Source organism: Polyodon spathula, chromosome 11 (genome assembly GCF_017654505.1).
Source record: "Polyodon spathula isolate WHYD16114869_AA chromosome 11, ASM1765450v1, whole genome shotgun sequence".
Taxonomy (NCBI): Eukaryota; Metazoa; Chordata; class Actinopteri; order Acipenseriformes; family Polyodontidae; genus Polyodon; species Polyodon spathula.
Genome location: NC_054544.1, coordinates 39,759,060 through 39,776,669, shown reverse-complemented (window position 1 = coordinate 39,776,669; position 17,610 = coordinate 39,759,060). Strand labels below are relative to the sequence as shown.

General features: G+C 39.3%; 1 protein-coding gene across 5 annotated transcripts in view; it reads right to left on the bottom strand.

The window, feature by feature from the left end:
- LOC121322915 (fibronectin type III domain-containing protein 3B-like) overlaps positions 1-17,610 on the bottom strand; it is a 240,282-nt gene that overhangs the window by 50,072 nt on the left and 172,600 nt on the right. For 4 of the 5 annotated variants that reach the window (XM_041263510.1, XM_041263509.1, XM_041263514.1 and 1 more), the window contains 7 exons: positions 13,550-13,674; positions 12,433-12,607; positions 11,961-12,047; positions 5,520-5,658; positions 4,550-4,621; positions 4,087-4,205; positions 2,829-2,934 (listed from right to left, as the gene is read on the bottom strand). In XM_041263510.1, coding sequence (XP_041119444.1) covers positions 2,829-2,934; positions 4,087-4,205; positions 4,550-4,621; positions 5,520-5,658; positions 11,961-12,047; positions 12,433-12,607; positions 13,550-13,674 — 823 coding nt within the window. The remainder of the gene's footprint in view (positions 1-2,828; positions 2,935-4,086; positions 4,206-4,549; positions 4,622-5,519; positions 5,659-11,960; positions 12,048-12,432; positions 12,608-13,549; positions 13,675-17,610) is intronic. The other variant, XM_041263513.1, reaches the window with a different exon arrangement.

The following is a 17,610-nucleotide window of genomic DNA, read 5'->3' as shown; positions in this document are numbered from 1 at the left end:
TTGGTGATCGGCAAATCCAAAAAACCACACTGCTTTCGTAATGTGAAAACCTTGCCTATTGAGTATAGGGCTAACAAGAAATCCTGGATGACCAGCAATCTTTTTCCGGAATGGCTTGTAGCCTTTGATCAGCGCATGAAAAGGAGCACCGCAAAGTGATCACGTTTGTAGACAACTATCCTGCCCATCCTGAGGTCAAGAACCTTCAGGCAACAAAATTGTTTTTTTTAAACAGCAGTACCGAAAACGGCTTGTAAGGCAGACTGTGCAGCTCATTGATGGTGGGGAAGATGCTCCAAGGATTGATGTTAAACAAGCAGTTGAAATGGCTCACGCAGTGTGGAACACTATTTCTCCTACTATGATACAACAGTGTTATCGCAAGACTGGTTTTGTCATTAACGGGGAAGATGACAACATTTTGGAGGATTCTGAGATGAGAGAGGAAAATCCTGATCTCCCAGTAGCACCTGAACAATGGGCATGTGTAACTGAAGGTGTCCTCTGACTTTTGATGACTACATTCACTTTGATGATGATGTGGAGGTAGTAGCAATGCCAACTGACACTGAAATCTTAGATAGGTCAGTGACAGAGAAGGATATGGAGCCTGTATCAGACGATGAAGACAACAACACAGCACAAAAATCTTTAGATCCACGAGTGTCGGTGATGAAATCCAAGCCTTCAATACATTGACTGAGTGTATGGAATCAAAATCAAATGTACCCGACAATGTTTTCAACTGCTTGTCATCCATTAAAGACTTTGTTATGGATCCTGAGCATCTGAAAAGTCTACAAGCCAAAATCACAAATTTCTTTGGGAAGTAAGACTCTGTCAGTTTGTTAAAAAAAATAAGTTATTTCAGTGGATTTGCTGGATTCTGTATGACAACTGTTTAAATAACTGTTTAAATTCTGAGCTTGCGCCACCAGAACCAGTTTGTTTCTGTAACTTCAAGGACACATACATACCGTTAAAAGTGTGCTTTTTTCATTTTTATTTAAATACTGTACGGCGAAGGTTGGAGTGTTTTGGATTGTGCATGCTGTTTGTAAGTAGGCCTACTGACACACCAACTTTTTTCTTTTTTTTTTTAATGTATTAAATGCATTGACAGTGTAGTGATAAAATAACTACTTTTACGCGTGCTTTCCTGTTTAAACATGTTATCGTTTATATCAATATGCCGACGCATTTATATGTTAACAGCATTTTCATGAGTTTAGTTTAATAAAAAAAAAAAAAAAAAAAAAAAAAGTTTACAATATATTAATGCCAAAAAGTGCATGTGGTAGTTTCTGGAGTTTTTCACATGGTAAACTGAAAGAAAGTATTATTAAAGCTGTTTGGGGTTTTCTTCTGCTTATGGAAGCATAATGCATTTATTTTTATTAGCTAAGTTATTAGCTAATTTCTGATAATGTCAACTCCACTTACTGTCAACGTTTTTGCTCAGTCTCTTCAATGTGACATTAAGCAGTTTTGATTGTATTTTGAATCTGTTGAAACGGAGATTTGAAACAGCCTTATTTTATTATTATATATATATATATATATATATATATATATATATATATATATATATATATATATATTGTGTGTGTGTGTTTTCACATTAAGGTTTTAACTACTGTACCTAGACTCTATCCAGCAACTGTTTTATATGTATTCTGTTTATATTGATATCTAAACTTTTATTTACAGAACTAAATAAAAATGAAGATGCTTCATGGTTGTATTTTTAATGATGGTGTATATGTGTTTGAATGGTGTTTTTCTTCAATTCCTTTTGTTCATGAGATACAGCAAGTGCAGATTTCCTGGGATTCATTCCCAGTATTATGGCAGTCTATTGCACTACCAGGACTACTGTGCAATATTTTGTTCGTTGTTGTCTTTTCTGTATAATAAAGTAGATTGTAGTCAACAATGTGGGACACAAGCTTAAAATCTACTGGTCACTGCAGCACTCCATTCGAGCAGAACACCCAACACAGACAACATGCTTTGTCTATCAGGGACAGTACTACATAAACCTATTCATCACACTGTGGCATCTAATCGCAGCTGCAGAAGTACATGGAAATGGTGGGTCAGTCAATAGTACCCTTTTAGTGCAAAAGCAAAGTCTGTTTCTACCTGTAAGGATACCAATAGAAGTAAATTACACTGGTTCAGATCACCCTCTATTCAATGAATTATATTATCCGTTGTTTTTGTGAGATTCATCCTTTGATTTGAAAGGGAGCGTTGCAATAAATGAATGGTTTCATTGTCTTACCAAATATATCCTACAGGAATAATCTGTAATGTGTATTCAGTCACAGATCTGTAATCTGTATTCAGACTCAGCGTTTATTACAGCAATGTTTGTTAGTAGGCATTAATCAATTGGCTACTTTTTATTTAAAACAAATAAAACAGAACGATGTTGGTTTTATTGTGTTATCTATCCCACGTGAAGTATATGCATTAAACATTCTGCTAGTGATGTAATTCATGTGGATGGTACTCTATGTTCAGTAACTTATTTAACAAAACGTTGATACAATTCAGACAAATGGTTCCCAAGATATATCCTGCGTTAGTGTAACGGATCACCAGAACCTTTGTACTATTATAATAATGTTGTTCCAAAAATGGCATTTAATAATCAACTTCAGGGTGTTGGTCACCTTTGATAATCTGATGAACAGTTGCTAATGATGGTCCACTCCAAGTTTCATCACAATTGTATCATTTACAGATACCTGCCAAGTGTGATATAGGATATACTATTCCAATTGGGAGGGAGGGATTGGAATACATTGTTAATATCTTACCCCATTGTAAGCAGACTTCCTTGTGTTTGGGTTTTCCTACAATTCTTGGGGGTTGACACGGCCCTGGTGCAACACTTAGTGTGCGAACAGGCAGGCTTTCAGAACACTAGGAAATAAAATAAAACAGATTTATCATTCTTTAATGTATGGTAAAACCAAGCACAGCAATGAATAGGCAGAAAGGAAAATGCATGTTCTGTGAAAGACAGCCGTGAAGATGCGGCATTAAGAGACATGCTACACATTTCGATTGGTACAAGCATCAAATTAGTTACGAACAGCTTTACCACAGAAGCACTGCGAAGTGAACATCTGACTTTATAACAGCCGTGTAGATATACAGTAATTTAAAGGCTATCAATGTTTATAAAATAAAAATTAATAAAACCATCTCTACATTAGTTGTACTTTATGTAGTAAACTCTTTTAAATTAATGATTTTAATTTTTTTAATTCTTATATCAGTAGCCGTATTATTTACACCATAATTGCTGGATGCTAAAACAGCCAATAAAAAGATGCATAGAAGGAACATGACACTTTTTAAAATGTACCGTAAAAAACAGTGTATAAGTGCCCCCCTCCTTCCCCCCTTTTGGAGACATCAATTTCAGGAAAAAGCCTGGTGTATAAGTCGCTCCCCCCTTTTTAGGTCCCCCTAAAATACCTTGAAAAGAGACTTATACAAAGGTTTTTACAGTAGTTTAAAGGTTGGCAATTGTAATTATGAGCGAAGGCTTATGAATACTGTAACTTAATACACACACACTTTTACACATTGTTTCTTCTACTGTTTATATACAAGTTGCACAGTAAACTCTGGTTATAGTACATTATTTTTATATTGTATGGTATCTTTGATAGAAAAGTGGACAATAAGACCATCCAGGTACTGTCATTCAAGCATGTCATTTTTAACAATTCAATTAAAATGCTCTCTATATATAATCAAGTTAGTCGCTAAATGGTTCATGTTCTTTTCTTTCATGTTTCCGATGCCCTGCACTAAGGCTTCTAGGACTTGCATGCTTTGCACTCGCTTGAACCAACAGTAAATAATTAAAATGATGTGTGGGACACCTGCACATAAAGCTGTCTACTTTTCTAATTAATATGGGGTCAGATTTCTAAATTTCCTTCTTGCAAAAATCAGTGAGTAAAAATACACCATATTCATATTGTGACTATATGAAATATTTCATATTGTGTTCTATATGAACTGTCGCGCACTGCATATAAACAGGTGCTTCCTCCATACCTGGCTGTGCCCTCCAGTGCTGATGCAGCAGGCCCGCAGTCTATACAAAGTGCCTGGTTTCAAGTGATCACACACATGCTCTGTGGCAGATCCACTGTATGCTATCTCCCATTGGTTTGCTGTGAAGGCAAAAAACATTAAAGCATGTAGCAGTTATGTTAACACCATTCAGAAATCTCTACTTATAATTAGTGACCAACAAAGGGGAGGGAGAGTTGGCTGTAATCAGGGGCATAACCTGATTTTCCCTCTTTAAATTCAGCCCTATGTCTGCACTGTACAGGATGAGATACAATTTGTTTAAATAATCCAGAGCTGTGTTTTGGATAATTGAGAGCAATATGTATGTACTGCACCTCTCGATGGGGTGTTGCCATAAAACTGTGAAATAGTGCAGGTACACAGATACTATCTGAATGATAGCAAGTACAGCAAATGAATCTGCATGATGACATGTGCTTACCATCTGAGTTTCCTTCCGATATTTCCAAGAGGTATTTCAGGATTTCCGAACCTCCATTGTCTTGTGGGGGATCTGTAAGGTAAACAAGAGCTCAAAGAGGTTTTGTTTTATATTAGCAGGTAAGAACTATTTCTCAACCCACACCACAAAGTGTACTGGCCAGACATAAACAGAGGATACGGCATGAACATTCACAGTCCTGTAGTTGTTCCACAATGAACATTCACTGATAACTCTGATAGATGGAAAATAAAGTTTTTACTTAAATTAAACAGCAGGAGCTTAACATTTGGAACTGTGCGATTCGCCCAGTCATTCTGTTGTTGGATTTGAATAAAAAAATACATACATAAAAATCAATATGATAGCATTAATCAATAATAACACTCAAAACTGTATAAGGTATACGGTTCATTATGGTCATTTGATCTTTTCATTCAATATCTCGATTACAAAAATAGAACTTCCAGTATGTCCCAATAGATTAGGCATATCAATCAACACCTATGTCTGGTGCACACAAATTCAAAAAGCCATTCTATTAAATACTGAAATCCCACGCTTGACAAAAAGAGACTAGGTATGTGTGATGCTGAGGAATCTATCTTCATACAGTTGACCAAGAACACGGTTATGAATAATGAGGACCAGGATTAGAGAGAATTCCTTTTTTTCAATTCCAGTTCTATTTCCAATTCATTTTTAATTTGAAGGAACTGCAATTTAATAATAGTTGTGATTGCTCAACTGCTTTTATTTCAAGCCCACTGAATTAAATGACAGGGACTTCAATTAAAGCAGTGTATTGCCATTGCCAATTGTTACCATTGATGTGTAGGAATTGTTTAAAAGGATACTGGAACTGGAAAACAGGAATTGACTCCAACCCTAATGAGTATTGGCAAAGACAATAGCCACAACATTGTTAGTTAAGTTTTTTTGAAATGTAGATCTTGAGTTGCCAACATACCCCATTTCACACAGAAGCCGTGAGGTGTAATGGCTCCTTTAATACAAGGCCTGGAAGGAGGTCCAGGCCTGTCTGGACTTGTGGTGCAAACAAGGATCTCACTGGGGCTGCTTTTCCCTTCCACATTGGAGGCAATGAGCTGGAAAGTATGTGACAAACACAGAACGTTTGATATCTAGGGTGTATATTAAATCACAAGATATGAGCAAATGAATATTGCTTTCTGCTGCCAATATAGGTGTTGTGCAATGTGTTGCAGGAATGGGTTGCTAAGTTGGCAAGCAAAGGGACATTACCTTTTCATTTTAAGCACTTCCCTGATTCGTAAACACTTTGCTTCTGTCCTTTCACCTTATTCACAACTTTATTAACTCAGATGTCAAATCCACTGGGTGTCAGTGGACCTCTTCAGGCTACCCCTAGATGTGCAAAGCTGTTGCACTCCTTTAAATCAAAAAGGGATTTTTTATTAAAATGGTAATGATATGGTGTAGCAAAGTGGCTGGTAAGGGGAACAGGTGTAGCGGTGATGCGGTGCAGGAGTGATGAACAGACAACGGTGATTCGGTGAATAAGTGTTTATTGTGCTGTTTCCAGGTCTGGTGACCGTCAAATAATAAATCCCTGGCAGTACACAACAATGTGTAAAGCGTGGGGATGGTGAATAACAAGTACAGTCCTGTACAGAAAAAACAAAGGCACGGTCACCAGTCCTGGGTGAATGCAAACGTGCAGGTGCTCTGTGCAGTGGTGCTCCGGATAGTGCTTTACGTGGCGACAGCTCCAGAGGTGTGCTTTAACTGTCTAGTAGTGCGACAAAGACAGACCATTTTAGACAGATATAACACACAACACGTATAACACTTTCTTTTTTTTTATTCTCTGATATGTACTCCCGCATGACATCTAGGTAAACGGTTGCAGCTGCCTTATTACTTGCAGCTGCCCCTCGTTTACCTTTCAGGTCAATACGGTCTTACAACAGAGTCTCGCTTCTTTCCAGGCTGACCGACTTCCTTGTCCCGGAAATAAACTGTCAGGCCAGCCTCCCGTTCTTTAGCGCCCTCACAGGTCGGGAGGGAGATTTATCACCAGAACTCATTGTATTTCTGTCACATATGGCAATTAATGTTTTTGTGTTGAGAGACTCCTTGCCTTTCCTAATCTTTCTCATTTAGTGTTTCAACCTAATTATGTACATATGCATTATATGCTTTATTTTAACTCTTATAAAGCATCTGAGTGAATGCTCTGAAGTTCTCACATGTTGATAGAGAAAGAGCCAACTGCATAATTCATGCAGATTTTAAGAGGATAAGGAAACACAACAAATTCTAAACTGTCAAACTCAAAATACTGTCATAAAATATCTAACAATTTAATCTTTTAAAAGACAACTTTTAAGAAACGTTTAAGCAGATTGATGAAACATAATTAAAAAACTAAAGGCAAGTGAAGAGTGAGACATTAAAACTACACAATCTTGTGGTAATCTCGTGGCTCACTAGACAGTGATGGCATTAACTAATATAAAGACACTTTGGCTGATACAACCTACATTACATTAGCCTATGGCAGACAACTAGAACTGAAGAGTACCTCACCGCTTGTCAAAGAAATATGTAAGGGGATTAAATAAATTGTTGCTATTTACTATATTTTGTTCTTTGCTGTGATTCTTAATCTAGACTATGACAAATGTTTGCCATTCATCATTGCAATATAATTTATAGGTCTCTCTGACCTGAGTATTAGAACTATCTCATGACAGACTGGTGTAGAAATGTAGCCGAGCATAACTAAATGTCATGTGAATGCTGCTCTGGTATTAATCATTACAAATATTCTGCTTAATACAATCTAATATATCTGTGTACATACAATTAGGAATTGCTAAACAAACACTGCATCACATTTCCAGAACCGTGAATAGTTATAACCTGCATAAATCCAGGTATTAAATACATGGTTATTCTAAATACTATCAATCTGTTTTTATTTATAACATCATAACACACCTATGTGCATAGCCAAATAGCAATTCTAAGACATATTAGGTATCAAGTTTTCAAAAAGGTGAATGGTTAATATTCAAAAACAGCTACACTGTTCTCTGCACAGGTGCCTTCATTTCCTTCAGTAAAACAGCCTGTACTTTTGTTTCAATCAATGTTCACTGGCTGCACTTTTGCTTTTAATCAATACTGTATCCATGCCAAAATTAACTAAGAAGGAAAAAAAAAAAAAAAAAAAAAACAGTGCAGCTCAGGTCTTGCAGGGGCACACAAAAGCTACAAAACAACGAGAAGGATAACAAAAATGTTTTTAAAAACATTTCCTGGTTATCTTCTTTCAAAAGAAATAATGTTTTTTTTTTTGTTATTTATAAAGTGAACAATACAATCTTGTGGTTCATGTTTATCATAGTTTTAAAATACTGTAGATTACAATGTATGGGGGGGGGGGGAGACTGAGGAATTCAGACAACAAAAACATTACATTTCTTTTAATGCTTGATACAAGTAGCATTACATCATACAAGTAGCATGCCTCTGTCTCCACAACCACTTGGCGGTGGTGGAGACAGAGGCAGCTCCTGCTGCTCTGCTCCAGGCGGCGAAGGTGGCAGGGGCTCCTCCCCTTCTGGCTTCAGTGGGGGAACCCTCTGCTGGTGGATGTGGGAGCAGCAAGTAGTCCTCCCACAGCGGTGGAGACAGAAACAGCAGGTATTCTCTCTCTGCTGGTGGATGTGGGAGTGGTAAGTAGTTCTACCACGACGGTGGAGGTGGAACCAGAGGGTATTCTCCCTCTGCTGGTGGAGGTAGGAGTGGCAAGCAGTCCTCCCACGGTAGTGGAGGTGGAACCAGCAAGTATTCTCCCTCTGCTCGTGTGTACTTGGGCTGTGGACGTTCGGTCTTCACCCTCTTGGGCTGTGGACGCACCAACTCCCCCTCTTGGGCTGTGGATGCACGACTCCCCCTCTTGGGCTGTGGACGCACTGACTCCCCCGTTTTGGGCTGTGGACGCACCGACTCCCTCCTCTTGGGCTGTGATAGAACTACTTGCCACTCCCACCTCCACCAGCAGAGGGAGCATGCCTGCTGGTTCCCCCACTGCAGCCAGAAGGGGAGGAGCCCCTGCTGCCTTCGCTGCCAGAAGGGGAGGAGCCACTGCCGCCTTCGCCGCCAGAAGGCAAGGAGCCACTGCCGCCTTCGTCGCCTGGAGCAGAGCAGCAGGAGCATCCTCTGTCTCTACCACCACCAGAGGGAGAGAAGCAGGAGCTGTCTCTGTTTCCACCACTGCCAGAGGGAGAGAAGCAGGCGCAGGATATTCGGGCTCCTCCCACTCAGACGCAGGATGTTCGGGGTCCTCCCACTCAGACGCAGGATGTTCGGGCTCCTCCCTCTTGGGATGTAGATGCACCGATTCTCTCACTCCAGTTCCGTGTCCCCTCTCTGCCTCCTTCTCATCTTCCTCTCTCTCTTGGCCTGTGGAAGTGATGGGGTCTGCTGCTCCAGCAACCAAAACAATCCGGACACAGAGGACACCGTCCCCATTGAGTAGACTTTCCAGAAGCAGGGGTCTATGTATGGGCAGTCCTCCTGGTCATGCCCAAACTCCCTGCACAGCCCACAACTACTCCTGCTCATCCTCCCAGTATGGGGGTCCCAGTTGGGTGGAATCCCGTGACCACCACCTCTTGCTCCGTTGTTCTGGCTGCTGCTGCTTCCAGCTCCTCCTTTTTCCTCCTCGTCCTCACTCCAAAAAGTTATATACAAAAAAAAAGAAAAAACTGCAGTACCCTTTTCTGATGTGAGTCCAGGAGGAGCTGGTGATCCCACTCTCGACATCACGTGTGACAGGAAATGGCTGAGTGGTGACATCAGGCCAGAATGCAGGAAGAAAACAAAGGCAAGATAACTGCAGTTCAAAGGTGCCGCTCACGCCATTTATTAAATAACAAAAATAAATAAGATATTTAAACAAAACACTGCTCATAGAGCAAAACAAAATCTTTGAAAAAAAAAAATCTCAAACACAATAATCAACTAAACTTAAGGTCAGGCTGGGAAAGTGCCTTCACTGTTCCTTAGTTTGTTTCGTTTTTAGATTTATTTCCTCTCGCTCTTCCGTTCGCCTCTGAACACACGCCACCCAAAGCAGGGAGAGCTGAAGACTTATATACCTTGGCCGAGGGGTTTAACTAGCTGGCAATTATTCTACTACCCCTTGGCCACAATCTGCACAAGTTTATTAATTATGTGTGACTGCTGGCTAGTTTAACAACGCATTAGCCGACAGCCAAACATTACCACAAGATTTTATAAACAACAAAACGCGGCTACGCCATCAAAACAATACAAAAATAAATACACTCGGCTTAGCCGTCATTTAAATATACCCAAACACAATAAATAGATCATTATATAAACACAAAATAACATGACACAGGGGTTGAGGGGGAGACCCCGTTCTAAAAATAAATAAACAAACCTGTACAGGGCTGCTCGCCCTGTTACAAACATATTAACATTCACCTTCCACCATTTGTTGCAAGGATATTTTAGCGTGAATCTAGTTTGAGAATGCGAAATAATTTGTTTACAAATTAAATATCAATAAGAAGAGAAGTGGTCTTTGGTATCCTTGGCATGGGGCATGTTATCTTGCGTCCCTTGACTACTCTGGAAAGCTGAACCAATGGCGTAGTTCACTTAAACATCTTTGCTGGTCAAGTTCACCCAACATTGCTGCACTTGTTCACTGCTGGTAATTTTTATTTTTAAAACAATAATGCACCCATCCATCGTGCATGAATGCTTTTAAGAACACGACAGGCATTTCAGGCATCTTCCACTGCCACCACAATCACTGGGCATCTCAATACAGTTGAACCTGTTTGAGATGATCTTGAACAAAGCATTTGGCATCACAATCCTCTGACCTGAATAGACTGACATCCCTTGAGACACTGTTCAGCATCTAGTGGTCTATGCCACATCGTGTCAAGGTTGTGATCAGGACAAACATACACAACCAGATGGATCTTAACAATGTGGCAAGGGAGAGTATATGCATCATTTGTGCAGTAATTTGAGCTTTAAAAATAACAAACAATTGCAGTGCTTTGCTGACTGAAAATCATTAACACATAGTTTTAATCAATACAGACAAGTATAGTAGTAATACTACTGCTAAACAGTAGTGTGAACAAAAAGATCCTGATTTGAATGCATTTGTCTGCCATGTAAAATTTCATCTTTCAGCTTGTTATAGAAAATAATGTAGTACACTTTGGCAACACTTGCAAAACTATGCCATTCCATGGAAATGTTCAAAAATGAGGGACATACCACTTGGATCTCCTCACATTTATCATAGACTCTCAGAATCCTAGACTTTTTGCATTTGGGTTTAATCTGATGTACTGTTTTTTATAATAAATAAATACATAAATAAATGGCCTATAGATTGATGTGGTGTGTGTTTGCGCACTGCTTGTACCTTTTCCTTCAAATGTGTTTTGGGTTTAACTGGTGACTGTATGTGTCCCTGTCTAGGGATATAATGGCATCAACAGACGGGTGTCTCCACATTTATGCAGACGTTAATGTATCTATCTCACACAAGCCCATCAATCCACCTCAACTGTAAAGCAGTTTCAATTCACGAACTCATTCTGCGCAAGTATCAGTGTACGTGTGATAACTGATTAACAAGACACTGTCTTAGCTTGACAAATGAGTCCTCCTAACACTACCAGTAAAGGCACCTTGCCTGCCTCTGCTAAGTGCAAATACTATTGCACTCTGATAAAAAAAAAAGAATTTGCTTTCAGCTCATTTGTAAATTAATTACTTTTTGCCCGATACAATTAAGAGGGAATCATAAACGGCTGTTATTGTGGGAAAAGTGTAAACAGTGTTTGTCTTGTTAGTATGGATCAATCAGTTAAACAGCTGTCCGCTAAATTTCGTGTTATAGGTCAACATAGGCGGAGGAGGAGGAGGAGGGGGGTGTTGCTGTGCCACTGACAATCGTTGACCTCATCCTGGTTCACCTTGTTTCTTTTGGAAGACAAATCAGATGTATAATTTGTTGGTGATCATAAAATAAGAGTATATTATAAGTCAAGATGGTTAATTCTTATTAGGATTTAGCCAGTGCTCTGGAAGTAACATCCCTGCTCTTTGAATTGCCTTGACTTCCATGTAATATCTCCCTAGTAGAAAAGTGACACCCAAACACTGTGATCGGGGCAATGAACACAATTACAATAAGAACAAAGCTTCCTGCAATATTCGGCTTTCCTTTGATGTCACCCATCAAACCGACTCAATTCAACCTTACCTAGCTTTTGAGAACTGCTAAAAGTGTCTGCAGGTATAGTGACCACATTGTGTACCAACTTATAACCAAGGTTCAAAGGGCACGACTCACCTTGAATTTATACTGAGTACTCCTCTTGAGGTTCTTCACAGTACATGTCAAGTCTTCACCCGTGTACTTCGGATGAAACCCATTTCCCTACAGGAACAAGTCATTCGGTCAATTGTCTGATAAAGTGCCAGCAGCTAACATGCATCAATATCATTTCTCTTTGCTTGCTTGTAAAGCTTCATTCATCTGAAACTTAAAACTTCAATTAAAGCCTCAAATTAAAGAGAGGGAGCCCTAATGTCACAACTGCACAACATCCAAACACCATGGGGGTGAGGATGGTTGCTTTAAATCGCTCCATGCTTTGAACTTCCCAGGCTTGATATTAATGTGTATGGGAGAAATGACAAACAAGCACCATCTCTGGAACTAAAACAGTAACATGTACACGCAAATCAATGTAAACACAAAACACACTATCAATGATTCATGATTCAAGCTATTCTGATAGAATATTAAAAACACCACCTACGTTGTTCTCCTCCTGTATTTCCAGAGTATATGTGATCACCTCCTCCGGCGTACAGCCATCTGGCCGATTCCACTGTAAGGTGATCCAAGTAATGCCAGCCCGCACCAGTCTGGGAGCCAGGGGCGACTGAGGGATGCTTCCACATGTGTAAAACAAGATTTCCTGGCTGTAACTGCTAAGAATATAATAAGCAAGCATGTAAGTGATATCCCTTGCAATGTCTGTACTTACCAAATTAGAACCATCCGTAATATTGAAAAATAGATTCACATGATCACATCTGCATGCACGTACAATTAAAGTTTGACATACAGAGATGCCTGTATATACCAAAAGAATGTCACACTAAGTTTTAATGCAATTGAATTAGATTCTCTGTAAATCTACTGTATGTACAAACATAACTGTCACAAGTAGACAACCTCCATGCATACAAAAAGTGTGACATAAGAATTGGAGCTACCATTAAAAAGTAGACAGGAAATGCATTCAGAGGTGCACTTTGTGTTTTTTTTTTGTTTTTTTTTGCAAAAAATAAAAATAAAAAATGCTCAAGTCAATAACTAGACATCTATTTCTTGTAACTTTTTATTTTTTTCCTCAATCACAAAAGCGAAAGTTTTGCTACAAAAGAGGGTATGCATCGGGGTATGCAAATTTTTGACTACAACTGTGTGTGAGTGTTTTATATATATATATATATATATATATATATATATATATATATATATATATATATATATATATAAATAAAAGCTTAGGGCACCCCACCTTTCAAAGAAGTGTCAGTATGTTATTTAAGACATGGTCCCTTAACTGTGAAGGCTGAATGTGAACTGAGTGTCCTCAGCTGAACCGACATGCTTTACTGTCAACAGTTGTGACAATTTCAGATGTATGACATGTACACTTCTAACTATCTATTAGAAGTGAATGCTCGAAATCAGGGCTGTTCGATATACAGTATAACTCATTGAGCGCCACAAGATGGATATTTTATTTTTAGGTGAAGGCTGTGAAAGCTGTAGTTTTGGGTAGTCCGGTTACACTTTCTATGGCTCTTTGAGAACTCCCTTGATAAATACATTAATACATAAAACACACAATCATTTCATACCTGGTGCCTATGTCGTTCAGTGCTGCTAGTCGGAAAGTGTATCCAATCGCCGGGCAGAGTTTGGTTAGCTTACAATGCCTTTGACTCCCAAAATAACAGTCTCTAAAGCCATTGTTCCTTTTTCCCTAAAAGGAAAGGCAAAACAACACACAGTTCAGTACCCTATCAGGAACCTGACACAGCCATTCTGCAATCTTTTCAAGTTGCAACCTACTAATACTTACTTATTAGAACCAGCTTGCCACTAAAACCAATATATTATTTCTAGTAAAATGCTGCAGGCTAATTTAAATGTTACCAAATAAACGCAATGACTGCCTTTTTGTCTAATATATAGCTAATGTGAGAAAAATGAGAATATCAGTTTGATGCTACATTAGGAACAGAAGGACACCTAGGCAATATAAAGCATTGAGAATACTGGCAGGAAATATATGTTCAATTATTGTTGCCTGCAATTCCAAATACAAGCAGATGACACATCAAGCTGCACTTTAACATTTAACAGATATTTAGCTTATTTTGAAAGCTAGCAGGTTCACACTGTTCCAGTTTACTGCATTGTGCCTGCTGAAAATGCACATCCTTTATGAAATGGATACAACACAAAAAGAGAAGGCTATTATGGCATGTAAAGTTCTCATTACCAGAAAAGTAGACCCCTCCCCCCAAAGAATGCAAGAATGCAATGAAATGCCTGCCAGCCACAAGTTAAATTGTCTAGGGAAGTTTCAGACTTAACTCTGTGGATGTCTTGCGGAGCAGGGAAGCAGTACCAGGACATTAGGGCATGATGGATGTTCAGTTCAATTTAACGTCTTTGGTTCAGGATTGCTGATAACACAAAGTAAGACTGCAAAACTTTTCTCTCATCTGGATAATGACTCGTGTGTAGGCTTATGCTCCTAGAATACCATTACAAGTACCCAGGTGCATCTGTTACACTAACCACGTTTTACATAGTATTTCACTTATGGGGCTTATATCTACTATGTCTTGCTGGACAAATGCTAACTTTTAAATTATTACGTAAAACCTGTTCTACAGTGACACATTTTCTGCACTGTATGCTGCAAAATTCCTTAAAAGTATAACACTGAACATGCCATTGTGTCTAGTATTTTATGGGGAAGTGTGACGGAAAGATGAGTTCTGGTGATGACTCTTCCTCCCGACCTGTGAGGGCACTAAAGAACGAGAGGAGAAGTATCTGGAAGGGCTGGCCTGACAGTTCGTTTCCAGGTCAGGGAAGTGGGTCAGCCTGGAAAGAAGCGCGACTCTGTTGTGAGACCGTATTGATTTGAAAGGTAAACGAGAGGCAGCTGCAAGTAATAAGGCAGCTGCAACCGTTTACCTAGATATCATGCAGGATTACATATAGGGGCCAGGGTAACGGTGATCTTTTCCTTCGTTTGGGTAGAACGTTTGGAGGAAGAAGGAGCGAGAGTGGAACTTGCAGTGTTTTTGTGATTACGTGTTGTGTTTGTTTATTAACTGTCTGTGTTTGTTTCACTGTAGACAGTTAGAGCACTGCTCCGGAGCTGTCGCAAAGGGTCAGCACTGTCCAGAGCACCCCTGCACACCACCGTATCTGTGTATTCACCACGCACTCTCACGTCTGCACTCACCCAGGACTGGTGACCGTGGGTTCATTTTTGTTCTGGACTGTGCCCTGTTTTTGTTATCTCCGTGCTTTACACACGGTTGTGTATCGCCAGGGATTTATTATTTTACGGTCACCAGACCTGGATTATAAATAAAGGCACCTTTTCACTGGAAACTGTTGTCTGCCTGTCACTCCTGCATCGCATCACCGCTATACCTGTTCCCCTCCACTAGCCACTTTGCCACAGGAAGATAGCACAGGTTGTTGATTCATTTCTTATTAAATGACGCAGGAACATGCACACTATTGGAATCTGCTGTGTAGTGAATAACAATTCAATCATCCTGTGGGGGACTGAAAAGCAATTTCGGTTAGATATAAGTTAAATGTTTGGGGTAAAAGTATTTTAAGGTTAGGGTAAGGGTTAGGTGCAGATGCCCCTAGGATGATCCTAGAGGATTTGTTTGCAAATCAAACAGATTTCTGGTGGGGATTCAAGACGTCAGTCGATTCTTATTGCGTAATGTGACTTCAGGAGCCGAAGGCTCATTAACAGGATCACTGCCGTTGGGTTCACTATATTTTCAAGCTCTAGACAAAAGCTTGGCTTATGACTTTGTCACAGAAGTGTGTCTCTTTAGAGAAAGACAAGGGCCTGCATATACCCCCAGATTCTCATTCTATTAACGCCTTGTGTTAAAGGTCCTTCCCAGGAATAGGCATCATCTGTTGGGGATGATAACTGCTAGTTTACAGTGAAGTCTGTATCTATATTTTTTTTTTTTTCCTGTGCAAAGTAGGTAAAACTTAATCTCTTTGCTGTCACATAAGAGCTCTCTCACGCTGGGCAACTGAATGTGCACATTTGTGGAAGATTATAAAATGTTCTCTAGGAAGCCATTTTATTTCATGCCTTCACTATGTACACTGAATATTCTCTCCAGTGACCTGACTCAATTTCAGATTCTCTCTTTGCTCCTAAGCAGTCACACTGAAAAAAAGAAGTAAATTACTGTTTTCTACCCAGTGTTTTCAATGCCCTCTCACAAGTCTTCATTTCTAGTGCTAAACAATGAAGCAGACAAATTATGCAGACATTATGGCTCCCCCTGTAAAGGCTGATAAATACGGAGTATAACGGAGTGAGGAGGATGCTGTCGAATGGCATGCATGCCTTTTCATTTACCAAGCTGTGGAAAACCCAGGGAGGCTGTAAAGTGCTGAAACTGAATTCAGCCTTTAGTGTCTTTTTATAAGGGTAGTTGAGAAATGTTTTGACAAAACGTTTTTGATCACGTTTTATAATAATATGGCACTTCCAAATGTATCACGTTTTTCGATTTAATCTCACCCTGTCATATTTTGTTAAACTTATCACACGTTATAATAACCCCATTGGGTATTACGTGTGAAATAAATACTATTCTATAGTAGTGTGTAAGCACTGTGTTTATTTTATTCCTGACAAATTGTGAGTTTAGACATGGAAGCTCTGTTGAGGCCTAGGGGTGCTTTAAACTTTTGATTTTTAAGAAGTCACCAGAATGTGATGAGTGAAAAAGAAAATGATACACAGTGAACAATAAGAAGAATATGTTAGTTAAATGTTCTGCTGAGTTGCCCTTAAGAGTAACATGTTGATATGTCAAAGTGACACATGAGCAAAGCCAGTTATAGGAAGCATATTGAAACACTCATGTCATTTAAGGGATAATGAGGGTTACTAAGGAAACCGCAATATCTCCAAGTGCAGTGTTTACTGGAAACCAGTCTATAATGAAAACAAATTAGAACGGTGGTTGAAAGGCACACCACTTTGGTTTGTTAAGGCTGAAAATTCTAAAACATCCATTTTTGTTTTGTTGAACTGTATTAGACATATTTGCTTGGTCTTTACATGTTCATTTATATCATTATGTTGCTTACAATACAAAAACACTGTGTCGTATTTTGTGGGTTGACATTTCATAGTTGCAACTTAACAATTGATATATGTGCAGCGTGTGCCGTATATGTAAGGTACTGTATAGTATTGTAATGAACCGGCGAGCTGGCAAGAAGCTTGTGTATGAAAAGTGTAGTGGAAATAACTGAGAAAGAGAATAACTGAAACAAATTAAGAGAAATACTAATTCAAGGGGTTTATTATTTTGCCATGGACCAAGGCTGACATCGGTTCTCTTTCAATTCAAAAATAGCCATCAACTAATGGGTATCGCTGTCAGGTGAGAGGATTATGCTGAGCTTAATATAAAAGCTGCCTTTAGGCCTCCGTAGCTCTGATGTCAGCGCCCCGCCCCTCGGGTGCTGAATGACTATGCAGAGCGGAGGAAGTTCAGCCTCTTTTGCTTTCAGCTGCTGATTGTGATTGTGCGTAACAATTCATTGCTCTTGCAATACTCTTACTTAATTAAAAGTGTTTGTACACTTCATTGCCTTAATTGTGCACGGGAAG